The sequence below is a fragment of the Phallusia mammillata genome, chromosome 8 (genome assembly GCF_965637545.1).
Source record: "Phallusia mammillata chromosome 8, kaPhaMamm4.hap1.1, whole genome shotgun sequence".
Classification (NCBI taxonomy): domain Eukaryota; kingdom Metazoa; phylum Chordata; class Ascidiacea; order Phlebobranchia; family Ascidiidae; genus Phallusia; species Phallusia mammillata.
This window is the reverse complement of record NC_137259.1, coordinates 7,805,585-7,831,842: the sequence shown is the minus strand read 5'-3', so window position 1 is coordinate 7,831,842 and position 26,258 is coordinate 7,805,585. Positions and strand designations below refer to the sequence as shown.

At 35.0% G+C, this 26,258-nt stretch overlaps 3 protein-coding genes across 4 annotated transcripts; 1 reads left to right on the top strand and 2 right to left on the bottom strand.

Moving 5' to 3' along the window:
* Positions 1 to 1,908: 1,908 nt before the first annotated feature.
* Positions 1,909 to 4,154, bottom strand: LOC145205393 (glutamate--cysteine ligase regulatory subunit-like). Its single transcript, XM_080078111.1, has 7 exons — positions 3,932 to 4,154; positions 3,621 to 3,686; positions 3,330 to 3,465; positions 3,147 to 3,253; positions 2,980 to 3,087; positions 2,706 to 2,902; positions 1,909 to 2,453 (listed from the first exon to the last, which is right to left on the bottom strand). Exons 1-7 carry the CDS (start codon positions 4,028 to 4,030, stop codon positions 2,381 to 2,383), a joined length of 786 nt encoding a protein of 261 aa, XP_079934237.1. The 5' UTR covers positions 4,031 to 4,154; the 3' UTR covers positions 1,909 to 2,380.
* A 156-nt stretch (positions 4,155 to 4,310) lies between these two features.
* Positions 4,311 to 12,434, top strand: LOC145203998 (meiosis inhibitor protein 1-like). Its single transcript, XM_080076391.1, has 27 exons — positions 4,311 to 4,558; positions 4,633 to 4,815; positions 5,028 to 5,643; positions 5,713 to 5,827; positions 5,926 to 6,109; positions 6,320 to 6,390; positions 6,452 to 6,521; positions 6,599 to 6,628; positions 6,685 to 6,819; positions 7,205 to 7,292; positions 7,351 to 7,463; positions 7,526 to 7,631; positions 7,744 to 7,852; positions 7,924 to 7,984; positions 8,222 to 8,328; positions 8,515 to 8,644; positions 8,817 to 8,928; positions 8,995 to 9,022; positions 9,463 to 9,590; positions 9,935 to 10,051; positions 10,143 to 10,329; positions 10,748 to 10,846; positions 10,907 to 11,026; positions 11,098 to 11,258; positions 11,557 to 11,623; positions 11,691 to 11,878; positions 12,196 to 12,434. The coding sequence occupies exons 3-27, from the start codon at positions 5,434 to 5,436 to the stop codon at positions 12,400 to 12,402; spliced, it is 2,943 nt and encodes a 980-aa protein (XP_079932517.1). The 5' UTR covers positions 4,311 to 4,558; positions 4,633 to 4,815; positions 5,028 to 5,433; the 3' UTR covers positions 12,403 to 12,434.
* Positions 12,435 to 12,658: 224 nt separating this feature from the next.
* Positions 12,659 to 25,436, bottom strand: LOC145203999 (ATP-dependent 6-phosphofructokinase, muscle type-like). Of its 2 annotated transcripts, none has more exons than XM_080076393.1 (19): positions 25,218 to 25,436; positions 25,071 to 25,144; positions 24,618 to 24,695; positions 24,442 to 24,553; positions 24,148 to 24,281; positions 23,938 to 24,072; positions 23,372 to 23,500; positions 22,933 to 23,074; positions 22,395 to 22,567; positions 21,920 to 21,984; positions 21,458 to 21,536; positions 21,234 to 21,380; positions 20,949 to 21,019; positions 20,689 to 20,779; positions 19,945 to 20,097; positions 17,285 to 17,449; positions 16,220 to 16,493; positions 13,524 to 13,629; positions 12,659 to 13,066 (listed from the first exon to the last, which is right to left on the bottom strand). In XM_080076393.1, the coding sequence occupies exons 1-19, from the start codon at positions 25,336 to 25,338 to the stop codon at positions 12,961 to 12,963; spliced, it is 2,355 nt and encodes a 784-aa protein (XP_079932519.1). In that variant the 5' UTR covers positions 25,339 to 25,436; the 3' UTR covers positions 12,659 to 12,960. The 2 variants fall into 2 exon arrangements, with proteins under 2 accessions (XP_079932519.1, XP_079932518.1); XM_080076392.1 differs by lacking the exon at positions 19,945 to 20,097 and adding an exon at positions 18,967 to 19,119 and having other exon boundaries at positions 25,218 to 25,435.
* Between the last annotated feature and the right edge of the window lie 822 nt (positions 25,437 to 26,258).

Sequence of the window (26,258 nt, the reverse complement as noted above, 5' to 3'; positions counted from 1 at the left end):
TAGCCATTACTAAATTACCAACTAAAGTACAAATTAGAATCCCACGGACTTAAAATAGCATTGGTAATGAACCTTCTATTGTAATCAATTTGTTTGAAATGGACTGAAATCATTTGCAAATTAGTACTGCTATAGCATATTTGTTCTTTATTTGCAATCAGCGTGATAGTTTTTTTTATCAGTGGATTTAAACTTTGACAGCCTGCGCAAAGGCCTTTGGGTGGATTTCAGCTTATCAAGTAAACAAGAACTTAATCTAAATAACATAATCAGCAATCAGACTATATGTTCTTGTGTTCGAATTAAAAACATTTATGACCCATTAGTATATGCAAGTATTGTTGTTAGTTGTTAAAGCATTGACTATTTTCCGGATTCAAATGGCTTACGGATATCGGCTAGGTGACACGCGAATACTGTACCAAACTGGTATTCAAGAAAAAAGCTGGGGAATTGCTGGTTCATTCGTTGTGGACCAGACAGATTTTTAAACGGAAATGCTCAATGGGGCCAGCACCGACTGGACAGAAAATGTTTTATGGTTTACAAAAGCTATGGTAGTGCCTAATTAATTGGGTAGAGCTACTAACACGATATGTTTCAGCAGATCCAAAAGTGCTTAATTTTCGATAAGTGGCGTAAAGAGCTGAATTATTTATTTAGCGGCTAAAGAGGGGTTGGTTTGGGATGCAAGTTTTTGAAGATGTTGCATTAGTAACTAGTTTTTTTGCTAGTTTTATTGAATTTCAAATGCTAATACCTTGGCCCGACCCTAATAGCACTAACCGTTATAGCATTTTTTTTAGATATACCGTTTTAAATGAAAAAAATGCTCTTGGCGCCACCTGTCGAAAATTAAGCACTTTTGGATCTGCTGAAACATATCGTGTTAGTAGCTCTACCAATTAATTGATCCTACGATTCTTTACTATTCCTATTGTAGCGTCCGAAATGATATCGAGTTTTTACCGTTTTTATAAAGTTTAACTACAATTGGGCTTTATTTTAAGTTAGTGCTTAGTAGCTCAACCGATTTATTTTGGTATGGTGTAATTTACGTTAGTGTGCCTTTGTCCTTTTGCAAAACAATAACAAGGTAAATTACGATAAAATTTCGGTTTATTACAAGGAAATTTCCAATGACATATTTGGCAGTGTATTTTTGATTACCATATCAGAACGAACACAATTTTTATTACTAGGAAAATTTGAACAAGTTGTGCCTATTGACTCTTTGTTACTGATTATAGATTTTAGTTTAACAAACCAACTAAATATAGCTTAAATATATCTGACAAGAGCAGGGGTGGGAAACCTGCGGCCTTTTAAGGCACTAAGTGCGGCCTACGATGTCGAAATACATTTTAAAATGTTGATATTACAGACTGAACCAGGCGCTGAAAAATAGACAGAAACGTATTTTTGTACCTTTATTCCACATTACTATTTGATTAGTTCTAGGGCAGTGGTTTTTAATCTAGAGCCAAATGGTCCTGTAGTGGTACACAAAACAATTTCTACAGGACTACTAAAAGCCCAAGGTTCTACAATCTTACTTGTGTTGCGAAAGAACAATTGTTTGCGCATAATCGAATGTCTTAAACTCGTCTGTGATGTCACAAGCTGTTCTTAGATCATTGATATTTGTAAACAAGCGAGTTTCTAGGTGAAATAAATCCTGAATGTTGTAGTTAAGGTGGAAATGTAACAAGGAATTTTATTTAGCTTGGACCGCAAGTCCTACAACTCTACGAGGGGATAGCGAAACGACCATTCTGTAAAGTCAAAAAGTTTGAACGCCACTGTCCTTGGCCTGGGAAATAGTCTACGCGGCCTAAACGAGTGTCGATAAACCGTTTGGTGGCCTTTATAAACAAAAAGGTTCCCCACCCCTGGACAAGAGCATAGTTTAATTGATAAATTTATTTGCATTTAAAATAATTGCACAACATTACACACCACAATGGCTGTAAAACAGTACATTAAACTTTTTATACATACTGCAGGTAGAGAAACAAAGCAGTATACTCACAGTTTCTAGCTAAAAATGTTATAAGTAGATAAGAATAATTTTCTTGTGTTTAGCTTAAAATCACCAAACAACTCATATTTCTTTTACTATTACTAGAATTATTTTAAATATTATACTGGCTTTTTACCCAAAAGAACAATTGTGAAGTACATTTGAGGTAGAATTTCAAGCTAGCTTTACAACCCACCACTGCAAGGAATATACAATTATTCACCACAAATAATTATGTCTTTGCCACAACAAGAATTAAGTGAACCACTTGAATGCAGGTTTTGTTAAGAGCATAGCAGAAACAGAATTTTTGGTCACCAATGAAACATTTTCTTCACAAATACATTGCTAAAGACTTCAGGTCTTTTGTAGGTACAAAAAATAGCCTTTGTTTTTTACAATCTCCCGCAGCTGAACCACACTAGAATACCTAAAGTAAAGAAGTAACATTAAACAACTCCATTTTTTTAATGTTTAATGATATCATAATGACATTTTTCATGGTATTATACATACCTTATGTGTATTTTTGTAAGTTATTCAAATATTTTATGAGCAAGCTTTATTTAACAAACATAACATGCTTTTTACGATACAAATAGTGAATCTTCAAATACAAACTGACCTAATTTTAGGTGTAAACCACAGTAAAATCATCTCCTACCTAAAAACTCATTCTTACCTTGCTATGTATAATGCAGTCCACTCCCCACCATTGTTAAGGTTTGAAAGAATTGCATTAGATGTTTGCTGAGGTAAAATATTCTTGGGATCATTATGGGTAAAAAGCCTAATATCATTTTCAGCGGCAAAGGCTGCTAAGTCGTCTGGGGGTGTGCAACAATTTGCCAAATTGATCTGATTTTTGACAGGCTTAATCTATAAAAAATGTGTGCATACATGTTGATAAAACCACATCGTTTTTAAATATATACAGAAAATGTTATTTGGCTTACCTTTGCATTATTGTAAAGGTCTTTAAGACTATCAGCATCAAAATCACAAATGCCTAACTGTTCAACCAAACCTTGATCTACAAGATTTTCCATCACTTGCCAAACATCCTAAAATTAAAAATAAAATATCAAAAGTTCACTTTAATTTGATATCAGCAATATCTTACCTGTACTTGAGTAAAAGGAACTTTTTGAAAACTTTTAGATGTGGTTTTGTCATCAGGAAGTGAAACTATTACAGAATCCACTTTTTGACATTTTAACTCCTGAATCACTACAAAAAAAAGATTATTATAAAAGTGTTTTGTAACACCAGGGATTTGTAAGAAAACTATTAAACACATAGCTACCATTTTTTACAGCATGTTCCACAGCTTCTGGTTTCTTTTCGATTAGAAACACTTTCAAGAGTATTTTAAGGTCTTTTGAGCTTTCACTATCCAGTGTGTTATCTTCACATGATAAATACAGTTGATCTGATGTTTGCTAAACAAATGATTTTGATCATGTCTCAGTGTAAAAAGTTTGTTACCCTACAATGCACATGCATACATACTGCACATATAAATAACCATTTTGGAATAAGTAATACTATTAATTATGAAACTTCTAATTGTAAATCACAAAATATTGGTTTTTACTTGATGTGATAAACCTTCACCAGAGTGAATCCACCTTTCAAGAGTGCCACAAAATGAATCACAAATCTGAAACAGACAATCAATGATTTTTTACATTATTGTAACTTAAATTACCTATGCCACAATAATACTTATTGATACACTTGTTGTAAAAATAACCAAGGCTAAACATGATTTATAAATTTATGATTATCGGTAGAAAATTCGTAAAATGCACTTTATAATGTACTTTATAATTTTTAATTACAAAGCTGCATGCTGGCATAGCATGTGCAAGATTCAATTGAACAAGGTCATTTTACCATCCTTACCTCCTCAGAGTTTGCAAGAACTTTGAATAGAACGTTTCCTGAATAAATGACTATAGATTTGGATTCCGCAATTATCTTCTTTCGACTTTGCACATCCATGATATCAAACAGCAGTCATAAGCAGTAAGCACAATGTAATAGCACAAATTTTCAAAACAAACTAACACGCAAAGTCGACAGAAAGTGATGACTCACATCTTAATCAGCGTTTTTTCCAGAAACATAAATTTCAACATCGACAAAACAATTCTTTCTTGATTGTGGAATTCAACATTGAACACATCAGTGTGTTGAAATAAAGATTTACTATTAGAAATATAAAATTAGTATTTGATACAAGCGAAAAAAAAAAAAAAAAAAAGACGCGAAAATCCAATTTTTTTAAAAGACTTCTGGTGAACATGTGAAAGTATAATACTTTGTTTTGGCGCGAAAAAATGTCATCCACCTTTCATTTTTCATCGTCGTAAAACGAAAATGTCGCCTGTATTTTGAGACGAGAACTCTGTGTATTTTTTTCAAACTGCAATAACATGGCGCACTTGGCATGCCGTGATCACGATTCTATTTGGAGTAATGACGGAAACAGTTGCTTTGTGTGTGCCGTTGAATACTTGGAAAATGATGGTTAGTAAATAAATATAATTTTGTTATCTGACGATATATTCATGGTAAATCATTTTACTTTTTGTGTTTTTTAGAAGCTCCTTTCAGCAGGAGACACTATGCATTGGGTGAAGTTCTAAATGAATTGGAAATCAATGAAAGAAGGCTTTGTGCTGGATTTGAGCGAAATCTGCAGTTTGCTGATAATGTTTTGGCTGCAATTATTAATCTTTACATCCAATTAAAAGAAGTATCATTAAAGCCTACTGTACTTGGTGGTATATTGCACTATGATATTAACAACATTTATATGTATGTTAAATTGAATGAATCATTGAATTTATTTATTTGTTCTAATACTTTTGCTTAGTAGATTTATTGTAGTCAAAAACTCATTCATGGTATATAGCACTAGATAAATTTACATGTCCCAGTTTTTTGGGGGTTTATAATTAGGAACATCAACTTTCATACACTGCATTTCTTACAGGTGTGTTAAGTATAGTTCACAAATTTGGAAGCAGAACCATCCTAAAAATTTCATCAGTCTTTCTCCAAATGGAAATAGATGTTCCAACAGTTGCATCATGTTTACATGTTTTTTCTTTCTTGAATGATTTGTTGAATCATATTCCTACACTGATTGAAAACCTTGTGTTATCAGGCATGTGCTTACTTGACAATTTAGGCCGAATATGTGCAATTCATATATTTGTGTGGGTAAAATTGGGAAATACTAATAAACAATAAACTATAATGACCTCAGTGGCAAAGATAGAGTAGAAGGTCAACGTTGACTGAGAGGATTCATTTTTGTTTGCAGTTGGGCTTTTTTTACCCTGTAAATGAGAATGCTGATTTAAAGAGTCTAAAGTCATAGTAGTCTTGTGCCAAGTATGCTGAAATGGGAAACAATATTTTCAGACAAGCTAGTTTTTCAAATCTCACAATGCTTATGTGTCCCTGATGACTCAACAAAGATGGCACTTTTGCAAATTGCAACCAAATTGACTACACATTATGTAATGAATAATGTTTCTCTGGAGGCCTGCACCTGTTTGTCTAAACCTGTGATGACCATTTTGTCTTCATCTGATTCTGCATGTGTAAGTTCTGTATTGGTTAATGTACAGTACTTTCTGTATTGGTTTTGTTTTTAACATTTGTTTGTTAAGGTTCTTACCTGCGCAATGAATGTGGTTTGTGAATGTGCAGTACCTGATGATTTCGCCCAATGGGTTTTATTTGCAGAAGAAATACAGGACACTAGATGCCTCAAGAAACAAATTGGTTCATAATGTTTTGTTACTTTCATAGTTTTTTGTTGTAATTGTTGGATTCAGTAACTGACAAACATTCTACAACCGTCCTGTTTGTTTATTTTGCAGACAACTTGTTTTTACAAATCAAGCGATGCTTTATGATGCAAATTGATCCACTTAACACATGTCTAGTAAAGATGATTACTCTTTTGATATCTAAACAAAATCTTGAAGAAGTGCTCTTTGATTCTGATCTGTTGGGATTTGTTTTTGATGCATTAAGAGGAACAACCAATGTGTCTTTAATTCAGTAAGTAAATTAGTTAATGCAAGTATGTTATTTCTGTCTGTTTGATCCAGTGTAACTTAAACTACATGGGGATTTTGCTTGAGACAATTAACTGAATGTAGTGGACATAACGCAACTTCATTATGTCTAGAATGTCAGTACTTGTTAAAAAAACCAAGTCTACTATGTGAATTAGCTGCTGTTAGTATCCTTTGGTTTATTTGCTTCTAGAATGGTCTATACATGTATTTTACAACTGTCTGAAAAACCTTTGTTTTACTCCAGTTTCCATGCAGTTTATGGTAAGTTTTTTTGCATATTTGTCCATGTTTATTTATGCCTGAAATTGTTTAATTTTCTTAGGTCTGTCATCAATTTGCAAAAGTTTAACAAACCTATTAACATCTGATGCTAGTCCTGTTGTATGTTCAGGGTAAGTGGATACACATTCAAATCACACATTTTCTGTTTCTCTCAAACATATTTACATCCAGTACTGGCATTTTTTAGGCTTGACGTCATTCAAAACCTTTTGAAACAGTAAGTAAAACTAGTCCTTTAAAGTTATGTGGATGACCGAATTCGTTTTTGTATAGTTCACCCCAAGATGTACCTCTCTTGCACACTGTTTCTTCATTTGATCAAACTCTTCAAGTAATTAATGATGGAATTATGACCAAACATGGTTTAGTAATCAGCAAAGCTTTGGAAACAGCATGCTTTTTTGCAAAGTAAATATACACCATTATTTGATGATCAGCCTATAGTATGGTGATGTTCATCTTATTACAAATGCTATAAAATGGTGGAGGATGACTTGAATACTAATGACATATAGTACCCTAGAAACATAAAAAGTATTAAGCATTTTAGTCTGTTAATTGTGATATTGTGCATGTTATATGCAGACAATTTCTGGTTTTATTGCAGGGTACTTAGGAGCTGAATACTGCATATGTTCAAGTTTTTGTGTGTGTGTCACAACTTTTGAAAAAGGGCTAAAATTTCCCCATATTCCAGTTTACCTTGTCATAGTAAATATGCATATATTTTGCTTATAAGTTGTTTGCCAATAGTGTGTGAAATGTTTTCACATGATTTAGTATAATGTTACAGAAAAAGTAACCTGCCACATCCTTTGCCTTTCCATGACTTCATTTCCTTGATTAAAAAACTTGAACAAGTTGTTGCACCCATGCTGCAGGTATGAGTTGTGAAGATGAAACATTTTATCCTGTTTTCACAATTTCGTTTGCAAGCAGATATGTGATGAAAGTCAGAGTGAATTGCTTTCACAGAATGTAGGTGATGAAACATTTGATGTAAAGCAAAAAGTTTGTTTGGATTTGTTTGTATTCTTTGGACAGTGTTTGATGTAAGTAGGTTGTGCACTTCAGTATTCGTTTAAAGTACATTGCAGTTACATTTTTTGTTTAGCCTGGTAAGTGATGATTGTTCTCCAGATGAGAAAGATACACTTGAGTTAGATTTTATTGACACTCTTTTCTCATCTTTGACTGAGCATTGGATTCCGTGTATCCAGGTAGTGTTAATAAGTTCAAAAAAAAAAGTTCAATTATTTTACCATCATGTTTATGTAGTTCAACAATGTTCTAGTGGTTAAAATTGGTTGACTTTTTTGATTTATTTTTCAGTTAAACATAAATCTTCTCAATAACCCCGATATTTCACAAATATTTTTCGAAATTCTTGAGGACTCCTTGCACCACTTGAATCATTCAGAACAACTATTTAGTTTTTTGGGTAGGAAAAAACATGGTTGTGCTTTAGAGTTTGTGTAAATATAATGTAAGATTTTATTTTTTTACTCTCAGTTGAAAACAAGTTTCTTGAGTTGTCACTAAGAGTTGCCACTAAATTTCCTCAATGTCACAGGTACCCTTTGGTGTTTTTCCTTCTGTTATACATTGCTATTACCACTTAAACATGTGTTCTGGATTTTGTGCATTTGTTCTCAAATAACATTTTGTTCACAACAAGATTTTATGTGAAAAATTTGTAATGTTTAGGATCTTAAACATGTAAAAGAATACAAGCTTATAAAACTGTATAAAAGTTGAACCCAAGTAAAGCTAGTTAAAGACGGCAAAAACAAGCTACGTTTTGTTTTAGTATACACCACTTTATCTGTTTGTTTTGTTCCAATTTTCTCCTAAACCTTGGATGCAATGACCCCAACATGTTGTATTTGTTTCAACAAGGGTTTCCAAGATTTAAAGGTATTATTTCACTTTCAAGTTTCTGTAGAAACATTGCGTTTCAGGAACAACAATATGTTACATGTTGTGCCTTACGATATCCAAAAATGTTCAACACCACTAAACAAAAAAAAATAACATACTTTTTGTTTAAAAACGATGCAGGACATTGGCAGCAAAGATTTTAGCTCAAATAATTTTTTGCAGGGCAACCAACCGATATTTTATATCTGCTAAGGGAATTTTCCCTTGTTGGTGCGAGCTGTGGTGACATGTCTGTGTCTGTCGTCACGTCTGTTCTTACATCATTAGCCATGACGTGCTGGTTTGACCAACGGTATGAATATCCATTTTGTTGTTTTGACATCTGCAAGTACAACGTTTCTTGTGATTTTATTTGCTAAATTTAAGTTACAATGCGTGTTAAACGCGACTTCCGAATAACAAGAAACTTAATGCAAAAGTGATTTTCACCAAAATACTTTCAAACTCTTCAATATTTTTATTAGCTTCGTCTCACTCCATGATTTAATGAAATCTATAAAGAACTTGGTGTCAAGCGATTGTAGTCTTTCGTCTTTGCCGTTATTTGCCCGAACTTTGGCACTTTTCCTAATTTGTGTGAGTGAAGATCAATATATTTTTTGAAAAGGAGCTAAAACAAAGAACCATACGTTTTCTTTGCAGTTTGTGGAACAAGAAAACGCACAACCTGGTAAGGTTAGAAAAACGAACACATACTTACAGAAACAATACGTTTTACTAAAATCGTCCAACGCAGCAAAAACAAATTCGGATAATAATCGCACAATCTGATTAATTGCATCAAAAAGCTTGTCAAATTGGTTATGCGATTAACCGGATGCGTCAGTAGTTGGGAATTTCTTTCGATGCGAAACAGTGCAGTGTTGCAGAGTCGAAAGGCTTTTGTTAGGAGTCAGACTCTTGTTGCTGCGTTTATTTTCAACGCAGTTTTTACTAGTTATATTCGGTAGTGGGATTCGAATTTTTGTCAGCTGGTTCTATCACAAAAGTCATATTTTTCAGCCGGTTCTGTTACAAAAAGTCCATGGAGACAAGATTATAGTATGCCATAACTTGTATTAACGGAGGTAACGTGAATTAAGATGCAATGATCTAGTATTATTTTTATAGAGCTACCACTCGACCTTGTGATTTCGCTGAAATCATCAAACTCCCATTTTTTGCATCACCCTGCCTTTATCAGTTGTTTGTTGCAAGTCAATGATGAAATATTGTGCAGAGATGACAAAGTGGAGCTGGTTAGTTAACATGTGGTTCTATGAAATCAGTGTTGCTTCATACGTTGTTTAAGCTTTTATTTGAACACATATAATACTTCTACGCAATACTTGAATTTTATAAAGGTGACAAAAGTCGACGATAAACTGTTATTTGTGTAGAAAAGTCTTCTTGTGATGTCACTGGGTTCGAAGTGTGCACGTCGCCTTTTTAATTTTGCAATTTCATGGCAAACGATCATATAAACGAAAAATAAACGAAACCTACTTTTTGCAGAAATTCTTAAAAGTTAACATTTTTTCAACAAACATCCAAAGCCAGCTTGAAGTCTTTTGTAAAAAAATCTATTTCGGTTACCTTCCAGGTCAAACGATGGCTGTACGAGATCGATGACGTCACCCCCGCTTTTCACGCACACCCCGCGGCTCGCCACTTGATGGGGCTAATGCTACTAAACTTAAAAGTTGCCTCCGTCGTTTTGGTGAGAACAACTCTATGTTGAAATATATTTCAAATGGGGCAATAAGTGTACAGTAGTTCACTTTTTTCAGTTTTTGGAATGTTTGTTGTAGGAATCCCTTTCATGTTGTAGCGAGGACGCGGAGACGAAGAAAATTATTCTGCTTGTCAGTGGGGCAGTTGCTGAGTCATCGTTCAGCGATACAGCTGACTCATCTCCGTCGGAATTTGTCACGTGCTTGTGCCGGCAATTGCCCGAATTTGCGATGAAACAAATGACTTTGGATAACTTCAAGCAAGGTTTTTTGAACAATGTCTTGCGTGGCGTACCGTTTGGGTAAAAATCATAAAGTTTTGTCGAAGTATGCCAAAAAATATTTTTGGTCAAAATTCCAATTTTAAAATCGCTTAAAAAATTGAAGTTTAATGGCAACTTAGTGTCGATCGCATTTACCATTCGCACGCAGCGTACTTCAGGACATGTTTGGGTTTGGGTTTTTATTTGGATTGACAGTAAACCTCGGTTACACCAGATTCAGTTAGTCCGGATCTTCGCCACATTCGGACAAAACTCGGGTACAAATGATTTTAATGTGGTAGGGTTTGAACTTGAGATCGGTTAATCCGGGTCTTCGCCTAATCTGGACAAATTTTTGGTCCAAACGGGTCCCGATCAACCGAGGTTTTCTGTATTTACATTTTGTGTTTTGTTTTCAAGCGGCAGTATATATAACTTCATCTTTGTTTGAAATCATGACGATCATTGTTGAAACCAATCAACTTGATGACTTCAACGCCCACAGAATGTTACGTCACGGTATACGTAAACGTGTTTTAAAACACACCGCGGTTTGAATAAAACATTCAATGGTTTTAGCGTTGTCACTCATCTGTGACGCTTTTCTCGATGACGACATTGATGACGTAATTACTGCGTCATTGCTGCATCTTATTGAAGAGATTTTGAAAGCAAGGACGGGCCAAAGGGGGAATTCAGGTATATGTTTTGTCCTCATTAACATATTTAAGCTACGCCATGAAAAGTTGTAATAGCATCATTATTTTAAGACGGCATCATTGTTTTGTCACACACGAGATTCCTTCCTTCGCTGCAAGAATCGCTCTCAAAGAACCTTGTTACATCATGTACCAAATCCAAGTATTTGTTAAGTTTCGAAATCCAACTGATAGCTTTGTTGGTTTCACTCGTACAAGCAACAAAGGCCAAGGTGAGTGCAGTTCCTGTAAGAATATGAGGACAAACCGCTAGGAGTATGTCTTCGTTTCGTGCCCTAAAACCTAATGTAAAACGCTTGTTCCAAAACAAAAGAATGCTTTTAACATATTCGAGAAAGTTGCTAAACTCTATGTCAACTAAAACTACAGACGAAATCGGTTAATCGGCTCAGTTTTGCGAATCCTACAACGTTCGGTGTAACCAGTTTGAATTCGGATCATCGGAATAAAACGCCTCTGAATTGTAAGATATTTTATGTGAATACAATTGCAACACTTTTTGTTCCTCAGGTTTCTTACAGGATGCAGATTAAAGTAGAGACAATGTTGCAGTGCGGCTTTGGAGATCGTGTCCAATGTAAGCTGCAGAACAAAATGGCAGCAATAGTGTTTGATTTCTTTGAAACTAATGCATTGTTTTCCAGGTGCAATGTTAAAGTTGTGGACTTCACTTTACCAGTGCGCATTTGCTTCGGATTTGGTGTTTGTGGAAGGTACTCAACTAAAACAACCACGTGCCCGATTGTTAAACGATGTTGACGTCATGCTGGCACCACTCAACCATAGCCAGACTATTGATTTGTTTATGACAAGTTTAAACGCAAGTGTTACGGTTAGTGAATCTGTTTTTTAGTGTAATTTTAAATGAAAGCTTACTTGCTCTGGTAAACACAAGATGGAGCTAGGACCCGAACCCATAACCTCGTGGACAAATGTCACGGATTTTGTGCTTAGTAATTTAAAGATTTGTTTACTTCACAGAGTTCACATTACTTTTTATCACAGGTCCGTATTTTAGGTCTTGTTTTATTCTTGATCATCTGGTAATAGCAGGCAATCATTCGACCCATTATTTGTTTGTTCGCCCTCGGGAAAATTCATCCACGCTGTTAGGTAACACTGCCTTATTACAATTACTTCTAAGAACAGGGGTTTCCTGGCATTCAACTCAGCGCACTAAGATGTGTTCGAGCCATGCTAGCTTACGTGCGTCACGTGACACGGGCTGATCCACTGGTGTTTTACGACTTGGGGACTTCTCCGTGGCTGAAACTTGCCTTGGAGCTTGCGTTAACTTCAAAGGAACAATCGGTGCTGGGAGTTTGTGAAGATATTCAACGGATTCGCGAAGACTGAGTGAAAGAACTGATATTTTTTAGAGATTTTAAGCCTTCTATTTCCAAAATTGAAAACTAAACAAGTATTTGGCCGATTTGGGCTAAATTCACAGTATAGGTTGGATTCATTGCTATTTATTGTCTAAAAAGTTATAGAATGAGCCATATTTCGGCATTTTTCTGTACTATTGACACAAACCGAAATTCGGGGACATTACTAGTTGCCATTATGGAAATCGAAATGCCAAGAAAGACACTCGGAGAGAACGCAAACGTTGAAGATTTGTACTTTAACAGTGTTTTTTTTGTGTTTATTTTTCGCTTCTGCTTTCTTTTTGTACTGAAAACAGTGGGCGGATGCTTTCATTGGACAGTGGAGCAATCAGAAAGGCAGGAAACAGGGGGTAAATATGCCCCCCTAGAAAGTGACGACAAATAAGCACAAAGATAGAAACATCACAACACTGAAGAATTACTAAGCACACGTGGATACAGAAAATATTTTGCACAAAAATACGTAAAATAGTTAAAAAAACATGCAACGTGGGGTGTAACTTATTTTAGATTGAACAATAATTTAAACAATCTCAGTTTCGTAGACGGCGGTGTCATCAGAGTAGTGCGCCATAATGCGGAGAAGTGGACGAAGTTGCATCCACCATTGAGTGTTCGGAATGCGGTGTCTGAAATAAAGAATGTTTGGAATAATTGCAATCTGGGCAAAATTTTGGTCCTGGGCGCCTGACCCATATACAGATATTAGTCTGACTGATCGGGATTCGTTTTGTGTTCGAACCCCGTAAAAATGCCAATGTTGTCAAAATCTTGAAATGTTATTCGCCGTTTAAGGAGGGCATGTCTTTCCACGCAACCATGTCAAAATCTGATACATATCTAGATGTTTTAAAAAAATTAAGTAGGTGTTTTGTAAGTTGTCTGCACAACTTATATCCGTCGAAACTGTTAGTCGCAGTTTTGTGAATGTGGATTTGGTTAAGAGTTTTTTATGGGTAACCTAACTCTTGATAATCTTTTGAAGCATGCGATATTAAAATGTACTTTGAGTCAAATAAGGATTTCTCAACATTGCAAATGCGAGATTTCATAGTATTAAAAAAAGTAACCACAAGACAATCTTACTTGAAATCAGTTTCTTCCTTGAGGTCGTGTACGGGTTGAAATACCATCTGTCGCCGTTTCATGCCCAGCAAACAAACTGTGTTGTGTCCAGTACATTTTACTACACCTGCATCAGAACATACATTATACACAGGGTTGCCATCGACTTGAAACTAAAACTAAGGACAACCGAAAAATAAAATTTTCATACGAAACAAAACAAACGTTTTTGAACAAATTCTTGCACGAGCCGTGACATATCATGTGCAATGTTTTGGCCAGAAACAATCTGTTGCAGCAACTCTTGTTCGTAGAAAACACCTCGCCTCGTGCATCTCACAACAGCTCAGGTCTAGGTTTACTTTTACTTATAGCGGGGATTTGACCACTAATTGTTGAAAATAAGACAAAAGAAGGACAAAAGTCAAAAATAAGGACAATTCTTAGAAATAAGGACAACAAATTTTACTAAGAAATTGCCCTTCAAAATAAGGACAGTTTGGCAACCATGGTTATACATTAAAGCAGTAAGAGCACATCTGTATATTGAATAAATATGGGTACATAAACCAAAATACGGCAAAGCATAATAATTACCTGCTGATAAACACTAAAACACTGTTGAGGCCTAAAGCTAAATTTACAGCAATAAACCACAAACTCGGCTTTCATTGTAAACACATTGCAGGTTTTACTGAAACATGTGCAATTTAAACTATATTATTTTATACTGATTTTCTTTTTTTAAGTTGGGATAAAAAAAAACAAAGGTTTCTGTTCAGGAAGGGTTCACAAAAACAATGCCCACTACACCTATGCAGCAGTAAAAACCGGCATAAAATATACAACTTCAAGTTACAAAATACTTTAAAATACGCTGCAATGTACCAATCAAACTAGAAAAGTGGCTTTCTGATATACTTCAATTTTACATATTCTATACGATATTTACTATACTATACACAATTGTATCTACATGTATGATTGTTTTTGCAAGCAAAAACGAATGGGTCCCCAAACGCGTGTTTATGCAGATTACGGTAAACCTATGTTGCGGCTATTTTTAGATTTTTAAGGACAAATAACTTAACTTTAAAAGTTTTTGTCCGTATTCTTTTTGCATCATTATTGTCACATAATTACAAAAAATCGGTAAAAAAAGAACGGGGAAAATACTTTCAATTTAATCTCTTGCTTTGACCTTGATATTGTCGTTCAAGTTCAGTTTTTAAACACATATTTTCCTAGAAAGCCTTAACTGTTATATTAGACACTATATAAAAAAACAGTCGTTTGCTACAAAGGTATAGGCTACATAACAACTTATTTTTCACTTAACTTTGTTTCGTAAAAACGACCGTTTAATGACCTTTTGACACTGTTTTTAACAGCATGCAGTCCTTAGTGTTTAACAATACCGTTCAGCCTAATTTATACATCACTTAAGTACTGATTCTTGAATTGATTTGTCAAAAATAAAGAAGATACGTTATGACGAAAAATTCTTAACTGTGTTGTAATGCGTACAAGTTAACCTTTAGTGACCCGTGGTTATGCGACGGCCAAGCTGACAACGAGAATTTAAAGACCATTTAACGCGGCGTTTGAAAAAGTTAAGTTTATTTTTTCATATTTATGTTGATCAACGACGTTTTGCCTGACATAAACGAAACCGAAGTACGTTTATCGAGTTTAAATTACGTCTTAGGTGTAGAAACTTCGCCAAAACTGAAAATGCGCGTAATAAGTCAATAAAACGACACAGCATTGCTGCACAAAAAACAGCTGATTTCTAATCACCCAAACGACTGTCTCGTAAAACGTCTGTCCGGACGTCAAGCTGAGCACTCCCGCCTTAATCGTAAACCAGTGAATTCCTCCCTTGGGACTTATATCTGACTGATAGCGTACACACATTATGGGTTGTAAAGGTAACTGGCAAAATTTTAAATACTACACGAATACCCTGCTTAAACAATTGTTATTTTTTTAATATTTCTGCACCATAGGGCTTGTATTTCTGCCTTAAAACTAAAACCGATTATTTCGGGGTTTAAAGGGTAAAAAATGGGTGAATCCGAAAAAAAGATACAAAAATCTTTAAAAAAATCTTACATTGCACCAAACAACAAAGCATGAAACTTCAAGATGCTGTACTTTAGTCAGTACAACGGTTTTACAAATTTTACGTTTTGGGGGCCTGTGGGTGAACCGCTGGGCCAATCGGGGTCAAACTTCAGGAGGATCAAATTTGGATTATTTACTAACATCTCTTTACTAACAATAAATTTAAAGCACTCTTTCTTGACCAAACGCGTCTCACAAACCAGCGTTAGACAGAAAAAAAAATACGGACAAAAGCAATATGTGTTCCCTTCAGGGAAGGGGACCCATAATAAGTATGAAACTCCAGAATCATCTGCTTTAGCAAGTATAGCCGTTTTAAAAATTTCACGTTTTGGGGGTCTCAGGGTGAACCGACGGATCAAACGGGGTCAAAATTCACATGGACCATCTTTAGACCAATATCTATAATGTGTGTAAATTTGAAAAACCATTCTTTCTTGACCAAAACGTGGGAACAAATCCGCGTTAGACGGAAAAAAAGAAAAAAAAATATAGACAAAAACAATATGTGTCCCCTTCAGGGAAGGGGACCCATAAATATTTATAGATCAAATTCAAATCCATCATTTTCAGCAAAGACCCAACCTTACCATCGGTGTTGCCGTTTGCAATTTTTTCCATTGTCCAAAACGCAGCTTTGGCGGCTGACTTGGTTGCGTAATTTCTATCGAAGGGCGAGGGTACTCCCCCTTGTTGCATGTGACCAAGAACGTTAACTCGACAATCAAAAACATTTTTGCCCTCCTCTGAGTACAAACGATGAATAAAGTCGGTGCTGAAATTCTCGTTGGCTTTTTCGTTTCTCAGAACTAAACCGCGCTGAATTCGACCTCTCATCTTGTTGCGCAAGTGATTAATGTTCATCTGTAAGTTAAACACACAGTTAGTTTGATGTTGAGTGCACAATATACTTTAAACGGGACAAATGTACAAGTATTCTACAAGTTACCAGACGTCTGGAATTCGGGCGTAAAATTTGTTTTTGGAAATAAATTGTAAATACACTTCAAATGTCTAGAATTCTGTATCTAGTAGCCTATAAGTTCTCAAAGTGGCCCAAATTGCCTTGCTGGGGTGAATTAAGCAAGGAGGCAAGTGCCTCATCACTCATCACGTTATTATTGAACCGACTGCTCGGTTTCTTACCTATTTCAACGAACAAGGATGTTTAAAGCGGTTTACTGTTGTCTGTGCGGTTTTTGATACACATATCTATTAAACGCAAAACGGTACCAGTTTGGTTTTGAGAATAGTATGTATTGAAATTTTCCAGTTTTTAACCCACTCGGATATGGTAACCCTAGCTAATCTATGTGACATCAATGTCCTGTAGCAAATATTTTTCGCTCACTTTTGCATTGTTTTGTTAAAATATTCACACATCGGTACCTTTTAAAGGAGCTGACTATGTATAACAAAACTTGTAAGTCGTGTACATGTAACTTAAAGAATAGTACGCTTTTCGTTGTTTTAAAAGTTTTGTCAAGCAACTAGCATTCATGTCAACGAGCAATAACATGACTGAAGCCATTACTGCAATCAGTCGTATTTAAATTTTTTAGTGGAAACGTACATGTTAATACTTTAGATAATCTTGCATCAAATTACACTCACATTTTATCGGCTCCAATAAACAGGGACAATAAATTTCATACCTGTAAATCTTTGATTGTGAACTTTTCCTCAAAAATATATGCTGCATCGGCACCAGCCGCTAGGCCTGACATCGTTGCCAGGTAACCACAATATCCTCCCATTGTTTCCAGGACAAACGTTCTTCGCTTTGTGCCACTAGCCGACATTTTGATACGATCGCAGGTCTTGGACAATAAAATAAGAGTCAGAAAATCTAGATTACCACAACGACAAACTATTTTTTTATGCATTAGCTGGTTTTCTTTAGTGCTTATGATTTTAAAATCACTTTTTAACAACCAGACAAACCAATATATTTGAGTATAGCACTACATTTTGATGATTTTTTGGTCATTTTAATTGAGTAATTGCAAAAACGTTATGCTGACGCAAATATATTGCACGTCCATTAATTGACATTTTATTATATAACTTTTTACAATAAACACCAAGCAAAAGCTGATAAAATATATATGTTGCAAAAATTAAAAAAAAAACAACAACAATATTCATGAACTTACAAAGTGGCAAGCTGTTTAACACAGAACAATCATGCAAACAATTAAGTGCAGCCTGATTGAATAGACGAAAAATTAAATCACATTTTTTAAAACATTAAATTAACCATGATTGAAATCAAAATGTTCACAATTGCGGTGATATGGATGTGGGTTTCCATTGCACACAAATGACCACATTTTCAGTCAACTCTAAATTTTGGGATTTTTGTTACTTCAGAACTCATTTTAAAAACTAATCGTTAGGTTAGGTGCTGGGCTAAAGCATATCTGCTTTTACTTAAAAAGTTGCCATAACTCATACCACATACACACATTCAAAAGCAGTTGCATTGTTTGGTACCTTTAACCTGCCTAATATTTTGTTCGAAATACTTTTGCCCTAGCTTCTATGAAATCATTTAGGTACATATCAAACAAGTGATTATAAAACGAACATACAATTTACCAGAATATTGGATGTTTTTTTTATCACAACTGTGACCTTGTTGGAAAATACAAAGAGTCTAGTGCAGTGGTTCTTAAACTGGGGTCCGCAGTCCTTTAGGCAATTTTGGGGGGACCGTGAAGCGGTTGAAGTAATTCTATAATCTTATTTAGCGTCAGTTTGTGTCACTGAATAAGTTTAAATCATATTAGAATTGAGAATCGACTGTCTTCATTCCTAAACAATAGCCTTGACTGAATGACAACTATCAAAAATGTGATTGTTTGCGCACAATTGTAATGCTTTTGTTTTGTTTGTGATGTCACAAGCTGTCTTTGGATCATTATTATGCGTTTTTCTAAAATACACATTCCAGCTAAAGGACCATGAGCCCTCGAAATAATGGCAAAGGGACCGTTTTGAAAAAATTATGAAAAAGTTGAGAACCACTGGTCTAGTGGTTAATTGTGAAGCCGTTTTATGATTAGAAGACAATTGCTGACAACCATATTTTTCTGAACCCTTAACCAGCAAGTGTTTTTTGTGCATATTGGTCAAAATATAGTTGTAGACAATAGCCTGCTTTTAAGTGAGGATGGGAGCAATTGTTTTATGTGAGAATGCGACATGGGCATTAGTTTACACACCCTATTTTGAATGAGTACTGACTTAGCTTAGCCATGTCCAGCATCCATATCACCACACAGCAAATCAGTTCATTTTTGAAACGAAAATAAAACAGCATCAATTCAATCACCTCACACACTGCATTCAGGCCAGTATCACATCCAATCGACATGTCCGAGCCAGGCACATTGTTAGAAATAGTTGCAGCAAGCAGAACAATAGGAATGTGCAAATCAACAAATGTGCTTCGGGCCTCCTCCAATTCAATGGCACCTTGGTAGGCCTGAGAATTAAAGCAGACAAATCGACTCACTTGTGTATTGCATTGTGTTTCCATATTTGTGAAATTTTAGGGGTTTATTGTGTTGATATTGTTTAATTTCTGGTTTGTTAATCTTGTTTTGTAAGCCGTAAAGAGATGTTAAAATCTATAGTATGTTATTCAGTGGTTCAATTTCTCAGTTTGATTCAATTTTATTTAGTTTGGTGGAACAACCCGCTAGTTTTTAGTGGCCAGAGATACAAACGATTTGCTGACAAACACTTTCACCATTTTGGCGGAATAATAGCCTTCAGCAAAACTGTCACAAAAAAGGTTTAAGAAGAAAGTGAAGTTGTTATTTTAATAAAATATTGAAATTGAGATTGTTGGTTCTAATTGGTAACTTCAATTTGATTCTTGTGGTATATATTGTATAGTGTCAATCCAAGGTTTTAAGAATGCTGCACAAACTTACAGAAGTAAGTCACAAATTTAATTATTGCCAACAGTTATTGACTGTTGCTGGCAAAAAAAAAGTGTTACAAAAAGTTCCGGCTTACCAATTTACTGCTACACACATATAGTTTTGTGAAAATGGAAATTTGGAAGTGTTTCTGTTTTGAAATAATTTACAGGTAAAATGTCTTGGAATTTTTGGTTCAAAAAATTGTTTTCAGATTTTACAACAATTTAGAATTCATGCCCAAGTGGCCATGAATTCAAGGTCACACAATGCAATACACAACCTTTACACCATTGAGCAATTGCAATAACAGTGTGCACATGAACAGCTGCAGCGTGCCAGACATGCTGCATGAAATTCCATGCCGACGGCACTGTCATCACCTCTACTATCATATTTATGGCGGTGTCAGTCCCTATGCATATGTCACAGCCTGGTATGTTGTTGGACACAGTACATGGAAGACAGACTATGGGTATTTGCAAAGTGGGATATTCCTCACGCCCTGCTTCTAGCTCCATTGATCCCTTTGCAGCCTGGTTTAACTGAGTAGTAAGTACACGAGACAACAACAAGCATGCCCTCTCTTTAATTACATTTGACAAATAACCATGACTAACCTAGCTCTACATCTAGAGCAGTGGTTCTTAACCTTTTTTCCTTGCTGCACCCCTTTCAAATCACAAACCAATTTTCGCACCCCCTTTCAAATCACTAACCAATTTTCGCTCCCCCTTCTGTAATTGCTTAAATAGAATAGACCTAACCAACCTTAATGGGTCAGCATCCCCGCACCCCCTAGGAACAGTTCTCGCACCCCTTGGGGGTGCGTGCACCCCAGGTTAAGAACCCCTGATCTAGAGCAATGTGTCCCAACTTTTTGTAGTTACAAACTTATTTTTATGAATTTATCAAGTCCTTGGACACCCACAAACAAATAACCCTACTTCAGACTTTAAAAAAGGTTGGAAACCACTGGTCTAAGAAAAGCAACACTTACAATGGTTGACATTTTGTATACTGCTACTAAAATGCTATGTTTTGAAAAATTTACAAACACAAAACAGAGTTGGTAAATAAAGAATACAGGCAAGCATTTTTTAGAAATGATAAAACAGAAAACTTGCCTCAAATCCACCAATGCAAATAATGCCATGGATTTTTCGTTTCTTGATCACTTCGGCAATTTTGTCAATACCACATTGGGATGGTAGAGTCCTGCAAAATAGGAAACATGACTCAAAACTCACATACTATGCATCTAACTTTACTGGCCACAAAATATATATATTTGAACAACTGATGTTTGAAATTAAACATTAAAGTCAGTTTTAGTTCGCCCATTTCGTCCAACTAAAAAGTAAATGATTCTTGTGAGTTAACATACCTTTTTGTTCCTAAGTTTGATCCTCCCAAAGATTCCCAATGTGACACATTCGTCCAACAAAACTCTTCAACCTGTGTAACAACAGTCTCAAAAACACACCATACTACAAACCAGGGCCACATGTAACAAATCAAAATTGTAAAAACACTGTTCATCTTATGCTAGCCAAATTTGGCTTGTCATTTGCAATTCAACAATATTTTTTTCAAAATATTTACTAAAATTGTTTCTGTGCACAAAATATAAATGTTGAAATTCACTGCAATAAAATAACAAAGAATTTACCATGTCATTTGCAAGTCCTTCATATCCATTATGCACAGCAAGTGCATTGTATCCATTGTAAAGACAAGTTCTTACAGCAGATCGCACTGCGGCGTTCATTCCTGCAGCAGGTGCCCCAACATTCATCACAGCAATGTTGAATGGATTCTATGGAATATTACAGGATTGAACACACATTGCATTTAAACTTGTGTATATGATAAGGAATAGGTTTGAAGACTTACAGAACTTTTGCAGCTGTCACTTTGTGCTTTTGACATTGCTCCAAGCTTTTTGTAAATCTCTAAGTTGCCTTGAAAAGTCCTATGATGAGAATCACAATTAAAGAATGTCTTCAAGGTTAGAAATGTGACATGTTTTTAACATGGCCTTTAGCATTTTCTACTACAATAGAGAGCAACCTAAGACACCTGATTAACAATGTTCATCAGTAACAATAATATAACACTGGTGCTTTTCGTTTAAACACATATTATCACTAATCTTTAACAAAAAGAACAACTGTCACAAACTAATTTAAAGAAAGGACACACTTATTAACACATACAATCTGGGTTAACATTATGGCTTGTGTTAAGTCAGGAGATTTTTATGAGGATGTATTGACATTTGAGGGGGAAGTAACACAAAAGGTACACACTGGCTTATGACAACAAAACAGTTAAGCCTAATGACAAACAGACTACCTTCCCCTTAGCTTAGCAGCTCTGTCAAAATCCAAGTTGTCCATTGCCTTCTGCACCTCTTGTGTCTAACATAAGAATGTTATTAGTCTTGGCAAACTTTTCCCAAATAATTTGAACATCCATAAAAACAAACAGAATGTTGGTTTTTTTTCAAGAACAAAGAACGTCAGGTTCATTTTCTGCTTGTTATTTTATGATGAATGTTCTACAATTATGTTTGTTGATATTCTGTTTATTATTCTATTTGAATAAGGCAATGAAGTATATTTTATAGAATGCATTGGATTTTCTTTTAAAAAATTGCAAATCTAACCCATAATCATAACAAAAGTGTTTGTGTGATCTAAATTCTTTGAAAGGGAGTCTGAATTTTTAAACTGAATAAGAGTCTGATTTTCTGAATGTAAAAATGAACAACACAATGTGTATAAAATCAACATTAAATGATCCCAATATATTACATTTTTTAATTTACCTTTTTTACACACTCCATCAATGGCACTCTAACTGCTTGGTTACCATCGAGTGACACAACATAGGCAGGTGTGTCAGGTGTCGCTTCCAACAATGCCAAAACAGCTTCTGCACCCATTCTTGTACCGAGTATTCTGTCAAAAGCACTAGGAGAACCTCCCCTTTGTACATGTCCTGCAATGAAACAAAAATGTTCAAGAAAGCCTGGTCAATATTAAAACTATAATGATGCCCTTCAACACAGTGTATGAGGGCCTACAGCATGTACATAGGAAATATAAACATTAAATCAAATTTCAAATTCTGCTAATATTTCATCCTCAATTTCACATTTGAAAGAAGTTTTAATGTTATATACTTTAACACATCCTCCCTCTTTCAAACTGATGCATGTTTGTGATACAATGTTTGAAAAACTTCTTGCCAACTTTACCACTTTTTAGCAGCATTGCTATATCTTGGGTTTAAATCAGCTGTACTAATTACCTTTACACACAAAAAAACAATAAAAGTGCATGACATAAACAATGTTGAATTACCCAGTACAGTTATTCTGGTGTCAATGTCCAACTTGCGACAGATGGCATCTTTAACTTGCTGTGAGGTAATTGGTTTTCCGTGGCAGTCAATAGCACCTTCTGATACAATGATAACATTCAATCGATTTCCCCACATTCGAGCCTGCATAAAAGAAGAAAAACAGTTTTTCCAAATTATGTGGATTGTGGAAATTTGTTAAAAATAAAAACAATGTTGCTGACAAAAAAACAAAAAAACATGGGAGATAGATTTTCTTACTATCTACAGCCATGTTTTAAATACCAAATATAAATATTTTACTATTTTTTTAGGTTTTAATGGATATCAAAATGAAGAAAAATATGTAGCACAGTAATTTTGACATGTCTATGTGAACCTATCAATTCATCCAGGAAAGTCCAAGCCATGTTAGTTTTTTAATGAATAAAAAAAACTAACATTATTTAATCTTTGGCACATTTTTTCCTCCCAATCATCACCAGGAGGGTGTTCGGGGATAAAAATCCAGTCAGCACCACAAGCAAGTCCTGTAACTAGAGCGAGGTATCCACAGTGTCTGCCCATCACCTGTCATGCAAAGTTCAACGGCAAATTCATTAATCATTTATATAACATCGATTTAACAGTTCACAAAGGAGATTTTGCTTCAATACAATAAATAGAAATAGTTTGCATTATACAAGTGAAAAACACAAACATTTTTAATTTATATGCAAGCTCACTACATTACAAACAAAATTTTAATGAAAAAAAGCATTTCTTTTTTGGCATAAAATATGGAACATGAAATATCATGTTGGTAAATTTTTAAGCAATATAAACCCCTTTGGTTTGATAGTTTGCCAAATCCAGTGTTCAGAAAAGTTTAGTTCTTGTGTTTAGTAGCATGGCATCAGGTAAATTAACCATGAATTGTTTGTTTTTAGTTGTTTGTTTTGACGCATGTTCATGATGTAATGCACAGACTGGCATCTTGGAAACAAATAAATGCTATAAGGTGTTACCTCAAGGACAAATGCTCTCTGATGGCTGACAGCTGTAGTAGAAATAGCATCTACACAGTCAACAATCCTATGCAAGGCACTGTCAGCACCTATTGTCATGTCTGTCCCACAAAAATCGTTGTCAATAGAGCCAACCTAAATCGAAGCAAACCAACAAAATTATTATTTTCCTAATGAAACACTACAAAAAACAGCATTGGCAGTACTTACAAGGCCTACAATATTGAGGTGACTGTGTTTAATTTGTTGTTCTTTGGTGATTTTGTCATTTTGCACTAGTTCTTCTAGTAAGCTTGGCCATTCCTCACGAAACAAGTTAGCACCAGTTAAACTTCCATCCCCACCTTTTCACACAACATTTTTATGTTTTGTTTATAAAACTTAGGTGTGCCAAATAATATGTTACTTATGTGTATATTGTATTTTTCAAAACTTAATGTATTTTAATAATTTTGAGTGCAAACTTGCTTCATCACTTGCGAAGTTGTTTTTTTATTAACTTACCAATAGCACAAATGTTAGTAATTCCATGAGTTACAAGGTTGCAGGCTGCTTTGAGTCTACCTTCACGTTGTCTGAAATCTTTACACCTGGCACTACCAATAACGGTTCCACCCTACATTGAACATGATTTTATATAATGTGATCTTTAACTACATCAAACCAGTAGATTTGCTCACCAGCTGCAAGATTCCAGACACGGAATCCCATGCTGCTTCCTTTATGTTTTCACCACCGTCCACCATACCTTGATAACCCTTAAAATAAAAGTTTGTTAAATAAACAAATTGCATAGAAAAAAGCACCTGATTGACATGTTTCAGAAGTTACAAATCACAAGTATACAACAGATACTTTTTCAAAAAAAATAGCTCCTACAATGCACTCTGTATAAAGTGATGAATGATGATAACAACAGACCATTTTTGCAGGATAACATTTCATGTACAAATTCAATTTTTAAAGTCATTTTCTGTGTGTATTGTTGTGCTGTGTTACAGGGATGGGTGTGGTTTTTAACTTAGCACAAACACTAAACATTTCCCACAGTTGTTCAACCAATTTATTTTAAACCATGTAAAACAAATGTAATGAAATGCGATATTGATGTTTGTAGTAGGCATGTTGTTTACCTCATGGATAAGAAACACTTTGGCACCACATGTCATTCCCATTCGTACAACGGCACGAACCGCGGCATTCATTCCTACACAAAAAGAAGAAGTTCCTTAAATAACAACATACTAGTGTTAAATGAATTACTACTAGAGAAAGCATACCTTGTGAATCCCCTCCACTGGTGAACACTCCAATTGCTCTTCCAAATCCCATAAAGGACCTTGATGTAGACCTAGTCCTTTCAAGCCTTCGATGCTCATGTTCATGTTCATGTTCAGCCATGACCAGGTGGTTAGGTTAAATGCTAAGTTATGTTTATTGCCTAGGTTAAGTTATGCACTAAAACTTATCTAGTTTCATTACAAAATATAGGTTTAAAGGTGTGACAAAGTAACAAAGTTAGAGTGTTGTCTGGGTTAGGATGAAGAATAGAGTTCATGCTCATCAAATTACTAAACCTAACAAATTTTAAAGGTCAAGTTAGAGGTATATAATGAAAAATTTCAAACACTTTCTCCTTGAAATGACATAAACTATACACTACACAGATTGCAGTAAAACTTTCAAAACAGTGCAACCGCAGAGGAAAAAAGGGCACTTGTTTATTTTATGCTTTTGGTACAAGGAAGGTTTTTTTTCTTTTCTAATTATCATTGAAACCTCAGATTGAAATTGAATATACCACAATCTTTACCGCCATTTGGCTTTGTCAATTCACAAAATATGTTTTGTTTCAGTGTAATCTTACAGATTTACACATTATGGACATCCCAGTTTTACCAATCTTTCTGACTTAACCATGTTTCCTCTATGTTACCAACGCTTCTTGGTAACATATTCTAACTAATAAGTTGCAACTTGCAAAGTAAACAGTTCAAAGTACATCTTACAAGTACGGTTAACTGTATCAACCTTTTTGTTGAGAATTAAACTAACACAATCATAAATACACATCGCAGCAGTGGCTACCATTTTACGAAATTACGTAAATAAATACCAGTACTGCATCTGAGGTTCTGAGTTCTTTCACCCCTTCAAACCGAATACCCAAGGACGCGGCAATTGATTGAATGTCAACTCGCCGGTCAGCCTTCTTCTTCTAACCTTAATGCACGGCGCAGGACGCGCTTAGCTACGTGCAGACAGACACGCTCAAGAAACATACGTTTAATGACCACCAAGCTTGTCGCACGTATTTTTTT

What these genes read in the sequence shown, in the direction of transcription:
- LOC145205393 (XM_080078111.1), bottom strand. Translation starts at nt 4,030, where the DNA reads ATGGATGTGCAAAGTCGAAAGAAGATAATTGCGGAATCCAAATCTATA. An exon ending in GGAACATGCTGTAAAAAATG is followed by an intron (nt 3,254 to 3,329) that starts GTAGCTATGTGT and finishes TTTTTTTTGTAG; the next exon opens with TGATTCAGGAGTTAAAATGT. An exon ending in ACTGCATTATACATAGCAAG is followed by an intron (nt 2,454 to 2,705) that starts GTAAGAATGAGT and finishes TCTTTACTTTAG; the next exon opens with GTATTCTAGTGTGGTTCAGC.
- LOC145203999 (XM_080076393.1), bottom strand. Translation starts at nt 25,338, where the DNA reads ATGGCTGAACATGAACATGAACATGAGCATCGAAGGCTTGAAAGGACT. An exon ending in GTGACAGCTGCAAAAGTTCT is followed by an intron (nt 21,381 to 21,457) that starts GTAAGTCTTCAA and finishes AATATTCCATAG; the next exon opens with AATCCATTCAACATTGCTGT. An exon ending in TTTGCATTGGTGGATTTGAG is followed by an intron (nt 20,098 to 20,688) that starts GCAAGTTTTCTG and finishes CAGTTAAACCAG; the next exon opens with GCTGCAAAGGGATCAATGGA.
- LOC145203998 (XM_080076391.1), top strand. Translation starts at nt 5,434, where the DNA reads ATGCTGAAATGGGAAACAATATTTTCAGACAAGCTAGTTTTTCAAATC. An exon ending in ACAGCATGCTTTTTTGCAAA is followed by an intron (nt 6,820 to 7,204) that starts GTAAATATACAC and finishes ATAATGTTACAG; the next exon opens with AAAAAGTAACCTGCCACATC. An exon ending in ACAACTATTTAGTTTTTTGG is followed by an intron (nt 7,853 to 7,923) that starts GTAGGAAAAAAC and finishes TTTTACTCTCAG; the next exon opens with TTGAAAACAAGTTTCTTGAG.